Source organism: Rana temporaria, chromosome 1 (genome assembly GCF_905171775.1).
Source record: "Rana temporaria chromosome 1, aRanTem1.1, whole genome shotgun sequence".
Lineage (NCBI taxonomy): Eukaryota > Metazoa > Chordata > Amphibia > Anura > Ranidae > Rana > Rana temporaria.
In genome coordinates, this window is record NC_053489.1 from 77,722,903 (window position 1) to 77,744,124 (window position 21,222).

The window sequence follows — 21,222 nt, forward strand, 5'->3', positions numbered from 1 at the left end:
AAGATAACATACATTTCTCAGGCACACCTCTCCCTCCCCCTCTCTCCCCTAGAGCTGATTGTTGTTTGATTGGCCACTGGAAAGTCTCCAGGACAGGAGACGACTTCAAGTCGTGTTGTAAATCGCCCCAGATCGCCCTGTGGTTCATGCTCAAGTCGTGTCGGAGTCGCCTCTGAAAGTCGCGCTGGAAGTCGTGTCGCCCTAGTGTGAACCGACTCTGAAATGCACATTTTTACCGCATGTTTCTGCAGCATGAAAATGTAACCCAATTGCCTCTCAGCCTTGTCTTCTGAGATCCGTTTTCCGTACAGTATTAAGGTAGTAATCTTCAATCTTACTACCAGGGTCATTTCCAGTTGCTTCATATTGGTCCAATTAGGATGTATTGTAGCATTTAGCTGACATGATTTGCTGATACTTAAAGGGGTTGTAAAGTGAACATTTTTTTTTTTCATAATAAGCATCCTTTACCTGCAGACATTCCTCTTTTCACTTCCTCATTGTTCGTTTTTATTCAAAAGTCGCTCTATTTCTTCTCTGTTCTGTTCACTTCCTGTTTGTCTGATTTTTACTAACCACCGTGAAGGGAGGCTTTACTGCGGTGGTCAGTAACGTGCTCACCCCCTCCTGGGAACTACATCTGTGCGGCAGGACGCTCTCTACATGTTGGAGACTTCAAGGAGGTGTGAATTACTGGGCGTGCCGCAATTCATACTGGGAAATGTAGTTCTTGCATGAACGCACAATGCAAACCAGGAAGTGAATGAGAGAACAGAAACTAGACTGCCGGAGGTGACATAGATGAATTTAACCACTTAAGACCCGGACCAAAATGCAGGTAAAAGACCAGGCCCCTTTTTGCGATTCAGCAATGCGTCGCTTTAACTGACAATTGTGCGGTCGTGCGACGTGGCTCCCAAACAAAATTGGCGTCCTTTTTTTCCCACAAATAGAGCTTTCTTTTGGTGGTATTTGATCACCTCTGCGGTTTTTATTTTTTGCGCTATAAACAAAAATAGAGCGACAATTTTGAAAAAAATGCAATATTTATAACTTTTTGCTATAATAAATATCCCCCAAAAACATATATAAAACTTTTTTTCCTCAGTTTAGGCCGATACGTATTCTTCTACATATTTTTGGTAAAAAAAAATCGCAATAAGCGTATATCGATTGGTTTGCACAAAATTTATGGCGGACACTTCGGACAATTTTGACACATTTTTGGGACCATTGGCATTTTCACAGCGAAAAATGCATTTAAAATGCATTGTTTATTGTGAAAATGACAGTTGCAGTTTGGGAGTTGACCACAAGGGGGCGCTGAAGGGGTTATGTGTTCCCCCGAAGTGTGTTTACAACTGTAGGGGGGTGTGGCTGTAGGTCTGACGTCATTGATTGTGTGTTCCCTAATATAGGGACGCACAATCGATGACCGCGCCACAGTGAAGAACGGGGAAGCCGTGTTTACATACGGCTCTCCCCGTTCTTCAGCTCCGGGGACCGATCATGCGACTGTAGCGGCGATCGGGTCTGCGAGTCCCGCGGCCACGGAGCTTCGGACCGGGTCGCAGGTGCGCGCCCGCGACCCACCGCTGGGCTTTATACAATCATGTACAGGTACGTGATTGTGCCATTCTGCCGACGTATAGCGTCGTTAGGCGGTCCTTAAGTGGTTAATAGGTATTTACTAGTTTTTTAACCGAATCATTACACTATTCTGTCTGTCTACCTTGCAGACATTAATTTTAGGCAACATTTTTTTTTCCTGTGACCCTTTAAGAGGTAATGTGTTTTGTTTTTATCTGACCAAATGAGTTCCCTAAGCTGGGGGCTTCTGGTAGCTATTTGAACTCTCTTAGAGATGGGTGACTGTGCAGAAAACAAACATTTCATCTTTCATGGTGAGCACATGTCACACAGAGCACAGCTGGAACCCGGGGGCACTCGCTCATTAAGTGCTCTGTTTGTACAGCTGTTCCTCCAGAGGAAGTTGCTGGTCTTTAGATGTATATTGGTGAAGAGGGATGCCTGGTCCAGAATACACCACTTTATTAGGAAATACAATCAGCAGGATGGCAATCCATGTAGTTTAAACTAAAGTTCTAGGTTTGTTCAGGTGAATGTCTTTTTCAGATGGAACTTGAGATTCTAACCTCTTTCTGTCCTACCTTGAAAATGTGTAATAAGTGGACAAGTTTGCATTTGTGAATCGGTCATCATAATTTTATGAAAATCGTGACACCTTCGGGATGCCTCTAGCGGGGGGTTTATTCTAATGCTGGTCTAAAAGTTTTTTTAGTAGGCTTATGAGAGCTTCAGTAAAGTATTTACAGAAGACATTTTTTCCTGAAGTGTTCTACAAAATATTAGCTGGATGAAAAGAGAAATGTTTTTGTGAGCACTGAACTACAGAATCAATCGGGTATACTATATATATATATATATATATCACACACACACCCACCACCTCAAAAATTCCACTTGCAATTTGCAAGTGGAATTTTATTCAGGGCGAGTGAGGAGCTGGGGTGGACCAGGCTGATCGTTTCCTGGCTGAAGCGATCAGCCAGGAAACTGTCAGCCAGAGGACACACAGCGGCAGGACCGGACTGCCCTGACGCGGATTTGAGCTGAGGTGAGGAGGCTGCCGCGCTCCCCTCCTTCTCTCTTTCCTCCTCTTGTCTTGTCGCGCACACAGCGGGGATGTCCCGCTGTGTGTCATGGAGCTGTATGTGTCTGTGTTCAGCGTGCTGTGTAACAGGGTCCCGCCCCCCCTAGACCGGCGTGTGCGATAGTATCAGTGTTCCGCACTAGCCATCTAGGGGTGTGGGACCTTGTTACACTGCGCGCAGGCGGGCGGGTGGTCGTTTGCCCGCTGCTACCTCAGGAAAGGACAGCAATGTCAGATGCTGGAAGGGAAAGTCAGCTGACACCAATGTAGTGAAGGGGGAGGAGTTCCTATGACACAGGAGCATCCCTGGAGGCATGGTAGCAACAATGGAAGGAATCGACTGACAAAGTAAGTGACCGAATAGTCAGTGCAGCTGATCCCAACCTCTGCCTCTTACTGACCCCCCTCACCAACACAGATCTTATTCATATCCCCGGTGCCATCCTCTCCCACCACCTTTGCCTCTTACTGCCAACCCCACCACCACCGATCCCGCCACTGATACCACCGATCCCACCCACCACCGATGTCCCCACCCCTGCCACTGATCCCACGCAACACCACCGATCCCGCCGCATAGCCTACTAGCTGATTACGTATTACTTTCCTCCAATCGAAGCCCCCGCAGCGGTCCACGTCTCCCCCTCCGGCCACCGACATGTTGTCCCGGAATGACATCTGGGTATCACGGCTTCCGGCGCTGTGATTGGCCGGACCCGTGATGACAACACTCCCGCACATGGGCGTGGGAACGGCACATAGTGCCATTGCTTAAGTGCGCATGTGCCACATGACGTCGGCACATGCAAATACAAGGGTTTACAACCACTTTAAATCCCCTTTCTTCTCAATTCTAAAGCTTGGTTTGAACTTCAGGACGTTTTCTTCACCACGTCCAGTTGCCTAAATGCATTGTATATTACAGGTACTTTTTAGGGCTAGTTTACACTTCAGAACATGGCTTCGGACATGCTTTATTAAAGCTCTCTGAATGCCAATCAGAGCTCATGCTGGTAATGAAATTTTTAGCTTAGTCCTGTTTACACCTTGTTTGCTTTGCTTCAAAAATGATACCCCATGTCGCTTTAATGGTGCTTCAAAGCATCTTCAAAGCCTCCATAGAAGTCTGACAAAGCTTGCTTGAAGCACCTAAAGCTTTTGAGAGGTTTTAATTTAGTTTGCTTTGGAGAAATTGCAGGTATGAGAGAGATGCATGCATACATAATTCAATACACACACACCTTCTGCCAAGCTTCATTAAAGCTTAAAAAAAGCATCGCAGAAGCATCAAAACCACTTGTGTGAAGTCGAATCACGTGTAAATGAGCCTTTTATAGTCAATTTACACAGCTCTTTACATATATATTGCACATTCACATCAGTCCCTGCTCTCAAATAGCTAACAATCTAAGGTCCTCACATTTGTGAAAGGGGCGGGCCAGGCCCACGGCTCCCTGTCTGAATGGACACATGGAGCTGTGGCTCGGGTGCCCCCATAGCAAGCCGCTTAAAGTAGTTGTAAACCTTGGACATGAAATATGAACAAAGCATATCCATCTATAGTGTGTACTTGTCTCTATCCAGAGCGCAAAGTGTCATTTCGGTCTACTGCTTTGTTCCTCTGATATCTGCATGAATCACTTCTGACAAGTTTTCCTGACAACAAGAGAAAAAAAGGTGACAGAGGAGGGACCTAGAGCTTATTGATCGCCTCGGATCTGTTCCTGTGTGGAGGGCGTGTGTCCCTTCCCTCCAATCAGCCCTCAGAACTCTCTCCTAAACCCCTTTATATCCTGAATTATTAAGAAGAATCTGGCTGGTTCATTTGGTATTAAACTATGGCTCCCAATAGCTTTCTGTGGGACTGTAAGCTGCAATTTAACAAGATGCATTCAAATGAGTGCTAGCACCCCCTAGAAACAACGTTTGGCAGCAGTAGTATTCAGAAATAATTTTAAGACTTGCATCGTTCACTGAAAGGAAGGAAACCCTGTTATTAAAGGGCATCCCAAGTTTCATTTAAAATGTATGTAACATAATTGCTTTGAAAGCAATGTTTTTAAATTGTCTTTCCATTTCAGTCTGTAGCAACTATTTAGTTTGTAGTCCTGATTTCCCAGAATCCTCACTCCATCATTTATGTACTTGGCTCACTGCTTCTCCCTGAATTCTGCCAATGCCATGGAATATGTGTTTTCATTGATGCCATACATTATTATACACTTATTTATTTTTAATTTCATTTTTTTAGTCCAGCGAAATGCCCAAACTGACGGAACAACTGGCAGGACCACTGCGCCATATGCAGGTAATGTCGCAATATATGTATAATCATGGCACAGGATTATATCCAGACCAAGAGTGTTGACACAATCAGCTGTATATTAGAACTATTACCAAACACCTGGCTGCCAACATGCATACCACAATTCTTTTCACATTCAATGATTGGACAAATGTTTTTGCTTTCAACAGTGTACTGTTTGACACTGTTAAAAAAAAATCAAATTTTTTTCATCTCTGCATTTGAAAATGAATGTCAATTTGACCCCACTAACAAAAAATTTAACTTATGAAATATTTTGAACATAATTCTGTTAGCGTATAGTCGGCTTTAAAGCGGAGGTTTACACAAAAAGTGAACCTCCGCTTTTTGGATCCCCCCCCCTCCGGTGTCACATTTGGCACCTTTCAGGGGAGGGGGATGCAGATACCTGTCTGAGACAGGTATTTACACCACTTCCGGGTTCTGACTCCCGCAGGGAATCCAGCCTTGTCACGTCACCCCCCGTTGTCTTCTGGGAAACGCTGTTCCCAGGAGAAAGCGGGGACCAGTGACGGCGCGCCGTGATCCTTGCGCATTAGGGAATCGGAAAGACTTCACTTCCTGATTCCCTCACCGAGGATGGCGGCGAAAGCAGCCGAGGACCGAGCGATTGCTCAGCCGAGGCTGCTGACATCGTGTGCACGCTGGACAGGTAAGTGTCCATTTTTTTAAGTCAGCAGCTGCCGTATTTGTAGCTGCTGGCTTAAAAAAAAAAAAAAAAAAAAAAAAAAAAATCGGCAGAACCTCCGCTTTAATCTCAGACACTCTGATTATGGTGGTGGTCTTTGTGTGTGTGTGTGTGTATATGTATACATTTTACAGTTTTTTTTATTTTATTTTTTTAGCAGGGACCCTAGCGAATAAAATAGTGATCGTTCCAATTCGTCACACACTGTGCAGCAATTTTTTAAACACAATTTTTTTCGGATAAAAATACACTTTAATGAATTAAAAAACACAATGGTTATCATTTTTCTTTTGTATAATGTGAAAGATGTTACGCCAAGTAAATGTATGCCTAACATGTCGCGTTTTAAAATTGCGCACCCCTGTAGCATAGCACCAAACTTTGGTACTTAATCTCTAAAGCTACGCTTTAATTTTTTTTTTTTACAGGTTACAAGTTTAGTTAGAGGAGGTTTGTGCTAAAATTATTGCTCTCGCTCTGTTTGCTGCAATACACCTCACATGTGGTTTGAACGCCGTTTACTTCTGCAGGCACAACCTATGTATGCTTTTTTTCTTCGGTGTGCAAGCACGAGGGGACAGGGTTTTTAAAAAAAAAAAGTATGTATTTTTTTTACACTGTCCCTTTTTTAATTCTTTTTTTTATATTGCCTTTTATTTCTATTACAAGAAATGTAAACATCCCATGTAATAGAAATAAGATATGACAAGTCCTCTTTATGGCGACATCTGTGGTCAATAAGACCCTAGATATCTTCTCTACCCTGGAAAGTATGAGATATATAAAAAAAAAAAAAAAAATCGATGTCCTTTCCAGAAAAAATAAACTGGCTGTGTGTAAATCTTCCAGAGCGGCAAATGTGACATGCTGTCGTTTCCGGGTTCCCAGGGTCATAGAAATGGCTGGGCACCATCCAGTCCATGGCCAGTTCTATGGTATTTTGCTGCCAGATCGTTAAACCGTCTTCCCAATTGCATGGGAGAGCCCAGTAAGGCCTCGGAGGGAAGTGGGAGGGGGTAATGTCTCCTCCTGCTGCCTGTAAATACAATCCAGCAGCTTAATAGCTGCTAGGGTGGTGTTTACATTAGAGGAAATCACTGGCTGAAAACAAAGATCAGAATGGTGCCTGTAGCTGCAGGCATCGTTCAGATTTCAACCTAAGGATGGACATCATATGATGTCCTATGGGTGGGAAGTGGTTAAAGTCAGTTTTTTATTGTGGGTGGTGAAGGTCTAAGGGATTATTTCTGTATTTTTTGCTACAACTGCTTTGTGACATTTGCCCTTTTAGGGGATATTTATATTATTATTGTGCATATTTGGACTGAGATTCTTGCTGATAGTTTTTGTAAGTATATAGTAGTGCTGACACTGGTTTACAGAACTGGTAAACCACTTTACTTCTTTTGATTGATACGCAGGAAACAGCCCGAAGGATTGCTAAACTCTCAGCTGAAGCAAAGTTAGAAGTGGATGAAGAATTGTATTTAGCCTCCTTTCGCCCCAACCTGATGGACGTCGTCTATACTTGGGCCAATGGGTCAACATTTGCTCAAATTTGTAAAATGACGGATGTTTTTGAAGGTAAGAGGTGCTATTACTTCCCAAATAACTTCGGGAGGTCCTGGTTTGTCACTCCTGAAATGTCATTTGGCTCTTATATCACTAAAGGACCTTAGTAGGAGACTGCAGCAGACTATTTTTCTTTAATCTTTATTCCCCAAACACACTGTTAAAACGCCATGGTAAAGAAAAGTCCCATTAAAATTCCTACCCACCCGGCATCTTGTATTACATGAAAACCTATACCATGTTTTCATACCTTGGTGTTTTTAACTGTGTTTAGGTAATAAATATCTAAACAATAGGAATATACTGTATATAGTTTGTTGCAGTGGATCTTGATATTGCTTGTGTGCCATTAAAGTGGTTATAAAGGCTCAAGGTTTATTTTTTATCTGTGCATAAAGGTTAAAAAATCACTGTGTGCAGCAGCCCACCCTTACTTGCCTGATCCCGATCTAGCGATGTGCATGAGAGCAGCCACTCTCCCGGATCTCTTCCTCCTTATTGGTTGAGACGCGAGTAGAGGAGAGCTGATCGACTGCTGTCCTGATGGGGGGCTTTGCGCTGATTATCATTTATTTTCCCATGATCATAAGGTCATGCTCATTGATTGATTTTCCTGTAATGTGTTTATTTAGATACATAGAGCGCTCTCTCTGCCAGAGGAGGTCATTGAACTTCAATTGTCAGGAGGCAGCGGCAGTGTTTTTCTGTGGCCTGTCTGGTGCTATGGGGCAGATCGCCTTTCTGCGCTAATGACTTTTACAGTACAAATCTGAAGTAAACAATCCAGCTTATGAAAAATGTCAAGTTCTCCCATTCTCCTCTGTTTTAACCACTCTAGAAAACAGGCCGTTTGCTTGTGAAATCAGTATATTTCTGTACATTTCATTGTAGCATTGTTTCGTGGCATCCTCTTTTTGATCTGCAAGTACTTTGGGCGCAAAGCTGTGTAACATTTCCAGACTCAACAGCCATTTACTGTGTCGGCAATGTTTATATCTCACTTAAATGATTAATGATACATAAAAATGATTGGTTAAAAACCTGTTGTCTATATAAAATTAAAGCAAACGATGGCGGTGCGAAAAGAGAAAATAATTTAGTTTATTATACAGAAAAAGAAACTTGTATTCAATATTTACAACCATAACATAAATGATATCACTTGTTAAAACAGAGGATACCGCTGATACACATAATAAATATTGTTATAACCAGGGCTGGGACAAGGCCATTTGGTGCCCAGGGCGAAGATGGCAAACTGCGCCCCCCCCCCCCCCGTTTTTAAGATGTTGCCCGCCGTGATCGCGCCCTGTGATGGGCTTAAGCTTCCCTGGGCGCCAGGTCACAATTTCTTGTCGCAATTGCGATTGGGCGCCCGGATTTTGTCAAGCCCTGTCTAAATACATTATATGTGCAAAAAAATAAAACGCAGTAAGCAGCTTCAATATTTAAAATATCCAAAGAACGTTAAAGTGGACCCAATCAACACATAATAGTTGTAATCCTTATGCTGCTAGCATTTGTAAACAGATAAGTATACCGTATTTACTTGGTTTATACTTTTTATTTACATTTACAAGTAAATGCTATATGAATCATTTGCCCTTACTCAAGATGGCCACGGTCAGAAATGCTAGGGGGTGTTGTTTTTAAAAAAGGGTGTTTTTAATTGCATGAATCTATCTATTGTCACCGCTGCCGCCCCCTATTCAGGTGTCCGGCCCCTTATCGGGCGCCAGCCAACTGAATTACAGCGGTGGGGGTGTTTTGGAAGTACCTGATTAGATTCTCTGCTTACGTAGTGCTGTGTTAGGGAATCACTTCTCTAACACTGACCCACCTCTCAGCCAATCAGGTGCACCGGGTCTGGTTACCGGTCACCTGATTGGCTGAAGCAACAGATTTGACAGAGAAAGGTAATTTCCGGGTGGGGCACACTGGCGGCATTTGATAAAGCTAACTGGCAGCACACCGGTGGCAATTGATGGGGCACACTGGCAGCACACTGGCGGCAATTGATGGGCACACTGGCGGTTATTGATGGGCACACTGGCAGCATACTGGCGACAATTGATGGGCACACTAGTGGCAATTGATGGGCACACTGGCGACAATTGATGGGGCAAACTGGCAACAATTGATGGTTACCATTGTTGCCAGTTTGCCCCATCAATTGCCGCTCGTGTTCTGCCAGTGTGCCCATCAAACGCAGCCACTGTGCCATCAAACACTGCCACCTAGTGGCTGCGTTTGATGGGCACAGTGGCTGCGTTTGATGGGCACAGTGGCTGCGTTTGATGGGCACAGTGGCTGCGTTTGATGGGCACAGTGGCTGCGTTTGATGGGCACAGTGGCTGCGTTTGATGGGCACAGTGGCTGCGTTTGATGGGCACAGCTGAGTGGCTGCGTTTGATGGGCACAGCGGCGTGGCTGCGTTTGATGGGCACAGCGGCGACAATTGATGGCAGTGGCTGAGTTTGGTGGCATAGTGAGGCTGCAATTGATCTTTTTTTTTATTTTATTTTTTTATTTTTTTGTTAATCAGAAAAGGCAAGCATGGCTCAAAATAACACACTTTTTTTTTATTTGCCATTTTTTATTAACAAAGTGCTGGTCACCTCAGTCAGCCTCCTCCACCAGCACACTGGTGGCAATTGATCGGAAAAACTAGCAGCACGCTGGCGGCAATTGATGGGCATAGTGGGGCAAACTGGCAACAATTGATGGGCACAGTGGCTGCGTTTGATGGGCACAGTGGCTGCGTTTGATGGGCACAGTGGCTGCGTTTGATGGGCACAGTGGCTGCGTTTGATGGGCACAGTGGCGACAATTGACGAGTGGCACAGTGGCGACAATTGACGAGTGGCACAGTGGCTGCGTGTGATGGGCACAGTGGCGACAATTGACGAGTGGCACAGTGGCTGCGTGTGATGGGCACAGTGGCGACAATTGACGAGTGGCACAGTGGCTGCGTGTGATGGCACAGAGTGGCTGCGTTTGGGCACACAGTGGCTGCATGTGACGGCACAGTGGCTGCGTTTGGTGGCACAGTGAGGCTGCAATTAATGGGGGGTTTTTTGACAGAGAAGGCAAGCTCAAAATAACACAAAAGCATTTTTTTAAACTGCTATTTTTTATTAAAAAAATGGTCATCTCAGTCCAATCCCCCCCCCCCCCCCCTCTCCCCAATACAGTTATTTCATAATTTCCTTACTTTTTACACAGTCTGTGTGTTTCTGACTTCAGTAGTGTTCTTCTGTTAGGCCAGACCAGTAGCACTAGGCTAGCAACTGCAGGCAGGCGCAGCACTGCAGCAGGCTCCTCGTGACTTGTTCTTCCTTCAGAACGCGCCGACACGGCTCCCTGCGCGAGTCCTCCCTCTCTCACCTCGCCTCCGGCGTGCCGCGTGAAAATTGTAGATTCACACTGAAGGCATCAAAACTATGAATTAACACACGTGGAATTAAATATAACAAAAAAGTGTGAAACGACTGAAAATATTTCATATTCTAGGTTCCTCAAAGTAGCCACCTTTTGCAGCAGACACATCTCTAGAACTGTTAAGAAGAGACTGTGTGAATCAGGCCTTCATGGTAGAATATCTGCTAGGAAACCACTGCTAAAAGGCAACTAGCAGGTCCATGCTGGTGTTCAGGCTATCCCACAAACCCAAGGAGTGGGTCGTCAAGGGGGACACCCACTCCGAGAGCCCCCTCTCCGCAGCTGGCACCCACGGCGCATAAGACAGGTCTTGCCCAGCCATAGTTTTCTCAAGGGGGACCCAGAGCTTAAGGGACGTGTGGAATTTCCAGTTCAAAATCCGTTGCAATGCGATCGCTTGGTAATATTGTGGGATGTTCGGTATGCCCAGGCCCCCTCTGATCTTAGCCCGTTGGAGTATAGACATTGCCAGTCTGGGTTTCTTGCCCCCCCCCCCCACACAAATTTAGTAAAAAGGCTGCGGAGGTCTATGAAAAAGCGTTTCGGCATGCGAATAGGCACCATTTGCAGAAAGAATAGAACTCGTGGCAGTACTACCATTTTTAGAATATTCGTCTGCCCCACCCACGTGAAAAAGCCCTGTCCCATGTCTGGAGGTCCCGGGTGATAGAGCTGAGGAGGGGTATATAATTAAGTTTGTATAAAGAATCGTGATGATTGGTGAGTTGTATCACTAGGTATTTTATAGAGGAGGTGCACCATTTAAAAGGGAAGGAATCCCTCAGGGTAGACATCAACGTCTGCGGAACAGTGATCGGCAGAATTTCCGATTTCGTGAGGTTTACTTTAAAATTGGAGACCTCCCCATATGCGGTCAGTTCCCTCATCAGGTTCGGCAACGAGAAAAAGGGGTCAACGACATGAAACAGTATGTCGTCTGCGTAGGCAGATAGTTTATGTTCAAGGGAGCCCGCCTGCACCCCCCTGATGTCCGGATTCGCCCTGACCTTCTGCAGCAATGGTTCCAAGACCAGAGCAAACAGGAGGGGCGAGAGCGGGCAACCCTGTCTCGTGCCATTCCGAATGGGGAACACCCCAGAGAGGCCACCATTCACCTTAACTCGGGCCGTTGGTGAAACATATAGGGCGGAGATCCAGCGTAGCATGTGCGGGCCTAGACCTGTCTTCACAAGTACCGCGCGGAGAAAATCCCAGTCCACGCGATCGAATGCCTTCTCCGCGTCGGTGGATAATATCAGATAAGGAGGCATTCGATCCCGTGTGTGCGCCCAATGTATGAGCTGCAGGGCCCTATTGGAATTGTCCCTGGCCTCCCGACCTACCACAAAGCCAGTCTGATCAGCATGTATCAAGTTGGGGATAAGGTGTTTCAGTCGGTTGGCCAGTATTTTAGAGAATTTTTAGGTCGGTGTTCAGAAGGGATATCGGCCTGTAGCTCTGCGGTTGGGTGGGGTCCTTGCCTTCTTTAGGGAGCACCGTAATGTGCGCCAGCGAGGTCTCCTGCGGGAGGCCGCCGGACGTTGCCAGGGAGTTAAGGTGGGCACAAAAAGGGACCTTCAATGTGTCAAAAAACTTCAGGTAATAGGCCCTAGTGAACCCATCCGGTCCCGGGCTTTTGCCCGAGGGCAAGGATTTAATAGTGTTTAACAGTTCGGCCGGGGCAATAGGACGCTCTAAGTCCGTCACCTGATCTAAGGGAAGGGAGCCCAATCGATGAGAGATATTCTTCAATTTTAGCCCGTTTGAGAGTCACTGCTGCAAGAGAGGAGGCGGAGTCCAGGTTATACAGAGACTCATAGTAGTCTCGAAACAACGAGCCGATTTTTGAGGTATGCTGTGCTTGTTCACCCCCAGGGGACAGTAATTGGTGCACATGAGCTAGGAGCCTCTTCTTTCAAAGAGCACGAGCCAACAACCGGCCACATTTGTTACCCTGCTCATAATAGGTATGGGCCATATATCTCAGTTTACGATTAATTTACGATCTAATAATTTCGAGAAAAGCAATCTAAGTTCGTTAAGTCGATTAAGGTCTTCTGGACCCGACGTCTTCTTATGGCTGAGCTCAGCCTGCCTAAGCGCATGCAGCACACGCTGGAAGTCCACCTGCCTCTCTTTGTTCAGTTTGGCACCCAAAGCAATAAAGGTGCCACGAACCACTGCTTTGTGACCCTCCCACAGGATGCCCCCACCCACCTCATCATTGGTGTTTTCCTGAAAATAGTGCGTCAAAGTCTCCTGCACCCCTGCCACCACCCCCAGATCATCCAGCAAGTTTTCGTTGAGCCTCCAAGTCCTGACCCTAGAGAGTGCCTGAGACGGAGAAAGCATGAGAGTCACTGGGGCATGGTCAGATATAGTGATTTGGTCAATAGTTGCCCCTAGGAGAAGGTCAAGTGCGTCCTGGTCCACCAGAAGCATGTCGATTCTAGTATAAACCTTGTGAACACTAGAAAAATAACTATAGTCCCTTTCCGTAGCATGGAGGGCCCTCCAGTAGTCCACCAAAGTGTGGCCCTGAAGTGTCCTCCTGAAGTGCCGCAGAAAGGCGTTAGAGTGAGTGGTCTTGTTCTTTCGAAGTGTCTAGCATAGGGTCCGGGCTGATGTTAAAGTCCCCAGTCAGCTTCTCATTTTAAGTTAAGACCACTGTAGGTCTAGTAACGCCTCTGCTGCTTTGCCCATCAAGGATATTTAACAGACTCCTTTCCTTGGAGCATCCAGCCAGATAAGGTATATTCCAATTGTTGGAAAGGGAATGCCACTGTAATATCCCATTTGCTCTCCTCCACACTCCTCCATTCAAAACTCACGTAGAATAGTTGGAGATCTCCATAGCGTAGTAATCAAAGTAGTTTATTGAGCAGAAGCAAACTTGCATATAAAAACGCAGTGTTCAACCTTGCATAGATCAGAGACTCACGGCTGGGACCCGGGAGTGACGTCGCCGGGCTCCTCCTGAAACTGAATTGACCAGGTTATTAAGCATTTATATTGCCTTCTTTATACAGTTTTTTTGGTGTGTTTTGCACGTTTTTCACCATTTATGTATATCGATATAATTGCTTTTCATGGCGCATTTACCACCAATGCTGCCTGTGCAGTGTCCAGGTCTTTCATCCTCCAGTGTGTTCCACCCACATACACTACTTTGCCTAATGTCTTGCATAGGAGGGGTATTGGGATGCATTGCTATGTGCAAGCGGACCTAACATGCAGAATGTATCCTTAGTTTGTATGGACAACCTAAGGCAGGGATCCTCAAACTACGGCCCCCCAGCTGTTCCGGAACTACACATCCCAAGAGGCATTGTAAAACTCTGACATTCACAGACATGACTAGGCATTATGGGAATTGTAGTTCCTGAACAGCTGGAGGGCCATAGTTTGAAGACCCATGACCTAAGGTCACCGTCACTTTAGTTGCTCCATCAGGCAGGCCTGATCTCTGAGTATAAAATAACCACTTCAGCTCTGGAAGGTTTTACCCTCTTCACGACCATTCCATTTTTCGCTATTCAGCACTGTGCTATTTTGACAATTGAATGAGCCAGCTTTGGTGCCCCTTTTGCAAACTGCTTGCTCTGGGGGCACTTGGCAGGAGGGAGGGGGCCAGGAGCACCGGCATAAGACCTGCGAAGAGGATCGCGGCTGCTCTGTGTAAAAGTGCTGCACAGAGCAGGCAAGTTTGACATGTTTGTCATTTTAAAAAAAAAATTGCCTTTTAGGCTCGGTTCACATATAGGCGAATCGGATGCGTTAACATGTGAAAAGGATCCTGTGTGATTTTTTTTTGATCGCATCCCAGTCTTAGTTCATGGGGTTCAATATTGAGTTGGCCCACCCTTTGCAGCTATAAAAGCTTCAACTCTTCTGGGAAGGCTGTCCACAAAGTTTAGGAGTGTGTCTATGGGAATGTTTGACCATTCTTCCAGAAGCGTATTTTTGAGGTCAGGCACTGGTGTTGGATGAGAAGGCCTGACTCGCAGTCTCCGCTTTACTTCATCCCAAAAATGTTCTATCGGGTTGAGATCAAGATTCAGATTCCTCCACCCCAAACTCTCTTATCCATGTCTTTTATGGACCTTGTGTGTGCACTGGTCCAAATCATTTGGTGGAGGGGGGGATTATGGTGCAGGGTTGTGCTTGGCCCCTTGGTTCCAGGGAAGGGAACCAGTCAAGTTTCTCCACCCTAAACTCGCTCATCCATCTCTTTATGGACCTTGCTTTGTGCACTGGCGTCATGTCGGAACAGGAAGGGCCCATCTCCAAACTGTTCCCACAAAGTTGGGAGCATAAAATTGTCCAAAATGTCTTGGTATGCTGACGCCTTAAGGGTTCCCTTCACTGGAACTAAGGGGCCAATCCCTGAAAAACAACCCCACACCCTAATCCCCCCCCTCCACCAAATTATTTGGACCAGTGCAGAAAGTAAGGTCCATAAAGACATGGATGAGCGAGTTTGGGGTGGTGGAATCTGACTGGCCTGCAAAGGGTGGGCCAACTCGTTATTGAATCCTACGGACTAAGACTGGGATGCCATTAAAGTTAATGTGCGTGTACAGGCAGGCGTCCCAATAGTTGTGGTAACATAGTGTATGTGATATAGTCAGCTGTGTCCCTCCAGTGAGATGAAAGCTGGTGTATATATACTTTTGTCTTGTCACCCAACATACTTCCGTGCTGTGCAGTGATGGACACAAAATGGCTGTTCTCTTTCTCCGATATTGCTTAACGTGGACCACGCATCAGATGCATTTATTTTATTAATGCCTAAAAATTGTGTATCACCTCCAGGTATTTATCTCAGATATTTCCCCTCATGATATCTTCATCTGTGTGTCATTGTATAGCTACTTAACAGAGTGGTATCATTGGAAATAAGTTTACATTTAACTTCTTTCAGGTAGTATTATTCGCTGCATGAGGCGTCTGGAAGAATTGATGCGCCAGATGTGCCTGGCCGCCAAAGCCATAGGGAACACAGAGCTGGAGAACAAGTTTGCAGAAGGTAGGTGGATGATTGTACCCTATGCCAGGCAGTACAGTGGGCTCATCTGGGCTGATGTAATGTAGTGATAGGATATGAGAGGGGTTGTTTGATGCCCGGTCTAGTTTTCTAGAGATGTGATTTATTTTGTATTGAAAGTGGATGATGAATGCCTACTCTAGTCTGTGTTCCTCTGTTGTCTGCATGCTACTATAGTAGTACTATAACAGATTAGATGGTGGAACTCTGGGCAAACATCTAAATACCCAAATTAAAAAGTGCTGCCTTTTCCATCAAATATGTCATTTTGCTGAGTACCGAGTGCTGATCCAACCAACCCAGTACTATACAGTGGTTGCTCCTTACTATTTCCTCTCACATGCAGTCTTCTCTGCCTACCCACTGAAGATATTGTTTTTCTTATGTGACTGATATCTCAACAGGTTTAACAGGCTGACTGATTGCGTGACATTGGAGCTGCACGATTTTGGGAAAAATGAGAATCGCGATTCTTTTGCTTAGGATACAGATCACAATTCTCTCACGATTCTCAAAAAATCGCTGTCCTCCCTATGTCACCATGCTGCACACCACCCACAAAACTACATTTTAAAATTGTTAATAAAGAAATCTATATAAAAATTTAAAAGTGTAGATGTATATATTGTATGCATACATACATACATACATACATACATACATACATACATTTTTTTTTTTTTTGCGTTTAACTTTGATATACAGTCGATTTTTTTCTTTTTAAATTAACAATTTTTTAAATGTAGATGACTGTGGGAGGTGTGCAGCATGGTGACATAAGGAGGACTGAGATTACCCCCTCCTATGTCATGGGCTTTCTTTCTGCTCTGGGTATATCAATCAATCAAGCAGTAAGTACAGTAATATAGTTGCGTAGTATATATGATTAAATATGTCCTCACTGCGGTGTTTCTCAGCCAAGAGGACATGGTACCGCCCACGCCCGCTCAGGCATCCATCCAGTGGCACATCAGTCTCTGCTAACTGACGTCGGTTCCGATATAGCCGACATTTGCGTTCCATGCTGGTTCCGACGTCTTCTCCTCGGTCCAGTCTACATCAGGGGGGGGGGCGCGAAAAATCGAGGCATTTGAGGCTGGACATTGCACGGGGGGGAGACGGGGGGGGGGGGGGGGGTGTTTGAATAAACATTGCGATTAATCGTGGCAGCTCTAAGTGGCACATATAGCATTTTTTTTATCTTGGACAATCATAAGCTAATTTTATACCAGCCTGTTGGTACAATCGGACACATGAATTGATTTGGTAATGGGTACTTCCTTGTGCCTGCATATCATGTCTGATTGCCTGAAGAGCACAATCCCCAGATATCTATGCAATAAAAGAAAATGGCTCCTGTGGTCGCCAGTTCTTACTTGCCCTATCCCACCCCCAACTCCACAAAGATATGTAAATGGACAGCCCCACTAAGCAAATGGTAAGATACAATGGGGGGGTTGGCCAGAGATGGCAAACACCGGTGCTAGGAATATTTTGCATATCGGTGAGCCCTGGAATTTGAGTTCCAAATTCGCTTTACAGGACATTGGAACGAACATGCACCCTCCCTGGAGTAGCCTGTATTCCAAGTTGTAGTTTTTTGGTTATTTACTAAGCTCATTTATACACTTTTTATAGTGAATGTTGCAATAGTGGCTAAAAACATCTTTAATGAGACCGACAGTATCAGTGATTTTTATCATTCCTCTTTCAAAATACCTTTTTAGTTGTAGGAGAAAAAAAACAAGCCAGCAGGAAAATAAGCAGTTTTTATTGCAGAGGAGACCTAGGGTTTGATTCAAAAAGCTTTAACATTTGTAATCAAATCACATTGGATGTAACTGAAAATAACTGCTAAACAAATACTTCTCCCGAAGTGTCTGTAGATTGAGCCTATAGTATGTCCCCCCAAGTAGAGATTCTTCTTGGGCCTCAATTTTTTTTTCTGATTTGAAATGAGATGCATTGTTTTTGGAACAATGTACGCAGCTGGGTAAAGATCAGAGCCATGAATTTTTTTTTTTTTTAATTGAACATTTGAGTGCAGTAATTTACTTGCATACATGTCTTTTAATCATCTATAACAGTGGTATCTTTCTAGTGTCGTGACCCCTTGATAAAATTTCCCAAGTTGTGGGGACCCCTAACAGTAGAATTTTCGTAGCATTGGTTGTCGGCACCCAAGGGCAAGACAAGTAATTTCGCCCCTAACCGACGGACATTTAGGACTCCCTGAGTCCCTTCTACTCGTACAATATTTTTTTTTCCCCCTCCATCCCTCTCTAGCCGTTTTTCTTGTTCTTTCTCTTCCTTTTTTTTTCTTTGTTCCTCCCCCTCTTTTCCTCTCCCTTTTATGTATTCTCTATATGTATTCCTTCTCTTACTCCTTGGGGGGAGATAAAGAGTTGGGATCAGTGGCAGTGCTGGGGGGAGTTCTGATCAGCCAACTTTGGTGCTCTTGATCAAGGTCATCTGCTGATCTAAGAACTGTAGTGGGGACTTTTAATGGAAACTTTAATCACAGGTAGCGTTACTCACTGTGTTTCCGACTTTGTGGTGTCTCGCAGCAGTGACAACTATGCCGAAATCACGAGATAGGGTCTCCTCCAGCCCCTCCCACTTCACATTCCTCACCAGTCAGCTGACCTCTAGAGTCTGCCCCAACGCCATGCTGTGAACTGAATGGGCAGCCACAGGTTCCAGGGGCTGCCCTCCTGGGTGGCTGCGAAAAGGCTGCGAGTGCAGCCCAGGATTCCGAGACCCCTGGCAAATCGTCATTTGACCCTCGAGGGGGTCCCGACCCCCAGGTTGAGAATCACTGATCTATAAGCTTATGCACCTTTACACGCCTATACTCAACATTACTTGGGTCTTGACTGATGTTTACTCAGGAACAGATTCCCTAAGTAAAAAATAATAAATAAATAAGTAAAGTGACACTTGTGTGTAAAGGTAATTGATGACATACATAAAATGATTGTATGCAACAAAATTTCACCCTACATACAGTAAATATGTGAATGGCTGTGTACTTTGATAAATACCATCAAATTCTAAAGCTGAACTTTCCCCAAAAAATATATACCTGTGTTTCTCCAAACCAATCGCCACCTCCCCTGAGACATCCAGCCTATTCTGGACCTTAAGTTCCTGAAAGCTCAGTAATTCAAGCTGCAATCCAATCCGCCCTATCGGTGATTGCTTCACTTTTATGCATAGGACTTTTGGTGTCACTGAAATTCAAGAATGCTTACCTTGTATGCCCCAATTTTCTAGCCTCGTCGATGGTTTCTGCAATTTGAAGTGGAGAATTGCCCTTACATATTTGTGTCCCTGGACCCGAGGGTGTTTACCAAGATGTTAGCTCCAGTTCTGCCATTGTTGAGTACCCAGGGTATCCCCATTGTGGGGTACCTGGACAACCTGCACTTCAGGGAGAAGACTGACTCCAAATGTCCAGAAGTCTGGAAAGGTTTAGCTGGACTCTGAACCTTCAGAAGTCAGCCTTGGTTCTGACTCGGCATCTGTAGTCCGTAGAGCCAAACCCCTCATAGATGGATTGAACCTCAGCTCGTTCAGCAGGGACCAGCCGAGATTTCATCCATCTATGGGCAGGTTGGTTGTACCTAATTTGATCCATCCATCGGCTTTGGTACAACCAGCCTGTCTTCCCTGCACTTCAGCTTCTTCCTCGCCTGTTCTGCAGGATAATGGCAGAGGGCATTCAGATAGTTCTAGTAGCACCTGCTTGGCCAAGAAGAATGTGGTTCTCTTGGTGGATGAGCCTCGGGCTCTTCCAGATCAGCCAGATTTGATCTTTCATCTTGTTTCAGTCTTTCTTTGATGGCATGTTGAAGCCCAATTAATGAAATTCATAGGTGTTTTTGACTCTTTAAATCCCTGCCTTACCCTTCTCAAGGCAAGAAAGTCGACCTCCCAGGAAAGTGTTTTCCCATGTTTTTTGGCGTTTTGAGAATGTTTGTGTTGCCCACCCCTTATGTTAATTGTCTTGGTCATGCATATGAAAGTGCTCTGTGTCCTGTGATGTATTAAGTAATTGGGACTTTTGGTTTACCTGTGAAATTTTGTTCTTGGAGTACATCACAAGACAGAGGCCCCTCTCTTGTCTAATCCTCATTGCTGCAAAACTGAGGCTTAGCGGAGCCGTGAAGTGTTATAGCCAGGCAGGGATCCCTACCTATTTTTGGGCTATTGTCCATTAACCTCAAAGTGGCTGCAAAAACGCAAGTAATCATGAATATTAACCACTTGCCAACCATTCACATACCTGGTAGGTCACCGGTCTTTAAGTGCCTGTACTGTTTGCAGCCAATGGTCAGCTTTCTTGTAATTGCAATCGGAGCGGATAACTAACCCCAAATTACTCGGAACCCCCAAACATTATATATGTTTTTTTAGCAGACACCCTAGGGAATAAAATAACGGTCATTGCAACCTTTTATCTTGCACGGTATTTGCGCAATTTTTCAAACGCCTTTTTTTGGAAACCATGTTTTCATGAATTTAAAAACAACAAAACGGCTAAGTTAGCCCAATTTTTTTTGTAAAATATGAAAGATGGTACGCTGAGTAAAGATACCCAACATGTCACGCTTTGAAATTGCACACACATGGAATGGCGCCAAACTTCGGTACTTAAAAATCTCCATATGCGACACTTTTTTATTTTTTTGATCACTTTTATTCCTATTACAAGGAATGTAAACATCCCTTGTAATAGGAATGGTTCGTGACAGGTCCTCAATCAATAAGACCCCGCATCTCTCCTCCGGGCTGGAAAGCATGAGATCGGGAAAAATGAATCACCGATCTCATGCTTACTAGCCCGAAATTGCGGCATTGTTTACTTCCAGGAACCCGAGCGTGATGTCATAACGTCGCGCCCGGGACTCCAACGGTCATAGAGAGAAATCTCAATGATCCCCATGCAACGCCGGCCGATTAATTCCCAGGGCCCCCGATGGCACGGGAGAGCCCGGAGAAACACCGGATGGGAGAGGGGGGGTGTCCCTTCCCACCGCCTAAAAGAACGATCAAGCGCCGGAACTGCCGCTTTGATCGCTGTGCACAGAATCGCTGGCATGAAAGAATGACATCTGATGTATGACGTCCACCAAGGATGGGAGATCCCATCTGTGGACGTCATATGACTATGGGCGGGTAATGAAGTGGTTAAAGACGACAATTTTATAAATAAACCAAAAATGTTTTCCAAGAAGCTCACTCATTTGACAAACATGAACTTGCATCATTGCTGTGAAATAAATGTCCTCCAGAAAGTTTAGGTGTATTTCAATAGGCAGAATGTTAGAGATTTGTGTTCGATTCAGCACTTCAATATACTTTTTATACACTGAAAACTTTTCAGTATTTATTCAAGCAGCAGGCCCAAGATGAGGGTCTCATCAAGCAGAAGCATAGCTTCTGCCCAAACTCTGCAAGATGCATACTAC

General features: G+C 45.0%; 1 protein-coding gene across 1 annotated transcript in view; it reads left to right on the plus strand.

The window, feature by feature from the left end:
- Window positions 1-21,222, plus strand: part of MTREX (Mtr4 exosome RNA helicase) — a 116,883-nt gene that overhangs the window by 92,450 nt on the left and 3,211 nt on the right. Inside the window, exons 24-26 of the mRNA XM_040339450.1 lie at window positions 4,926-4,982; window positions 7,110-7,272; window positions 15,626-15,730. Coding sequence (XP_040195384.1) covers window positions 4,926-4,982; window positions 7,110-7,272; window positions 15,626-15,730 — 325 coding nt within the window. The remainder of the gene's footprint in view (window positions 1-4,925; window positions 4,983-7,109; window positions 7,273-15,625; window positions 15,731-21,222) is intronic.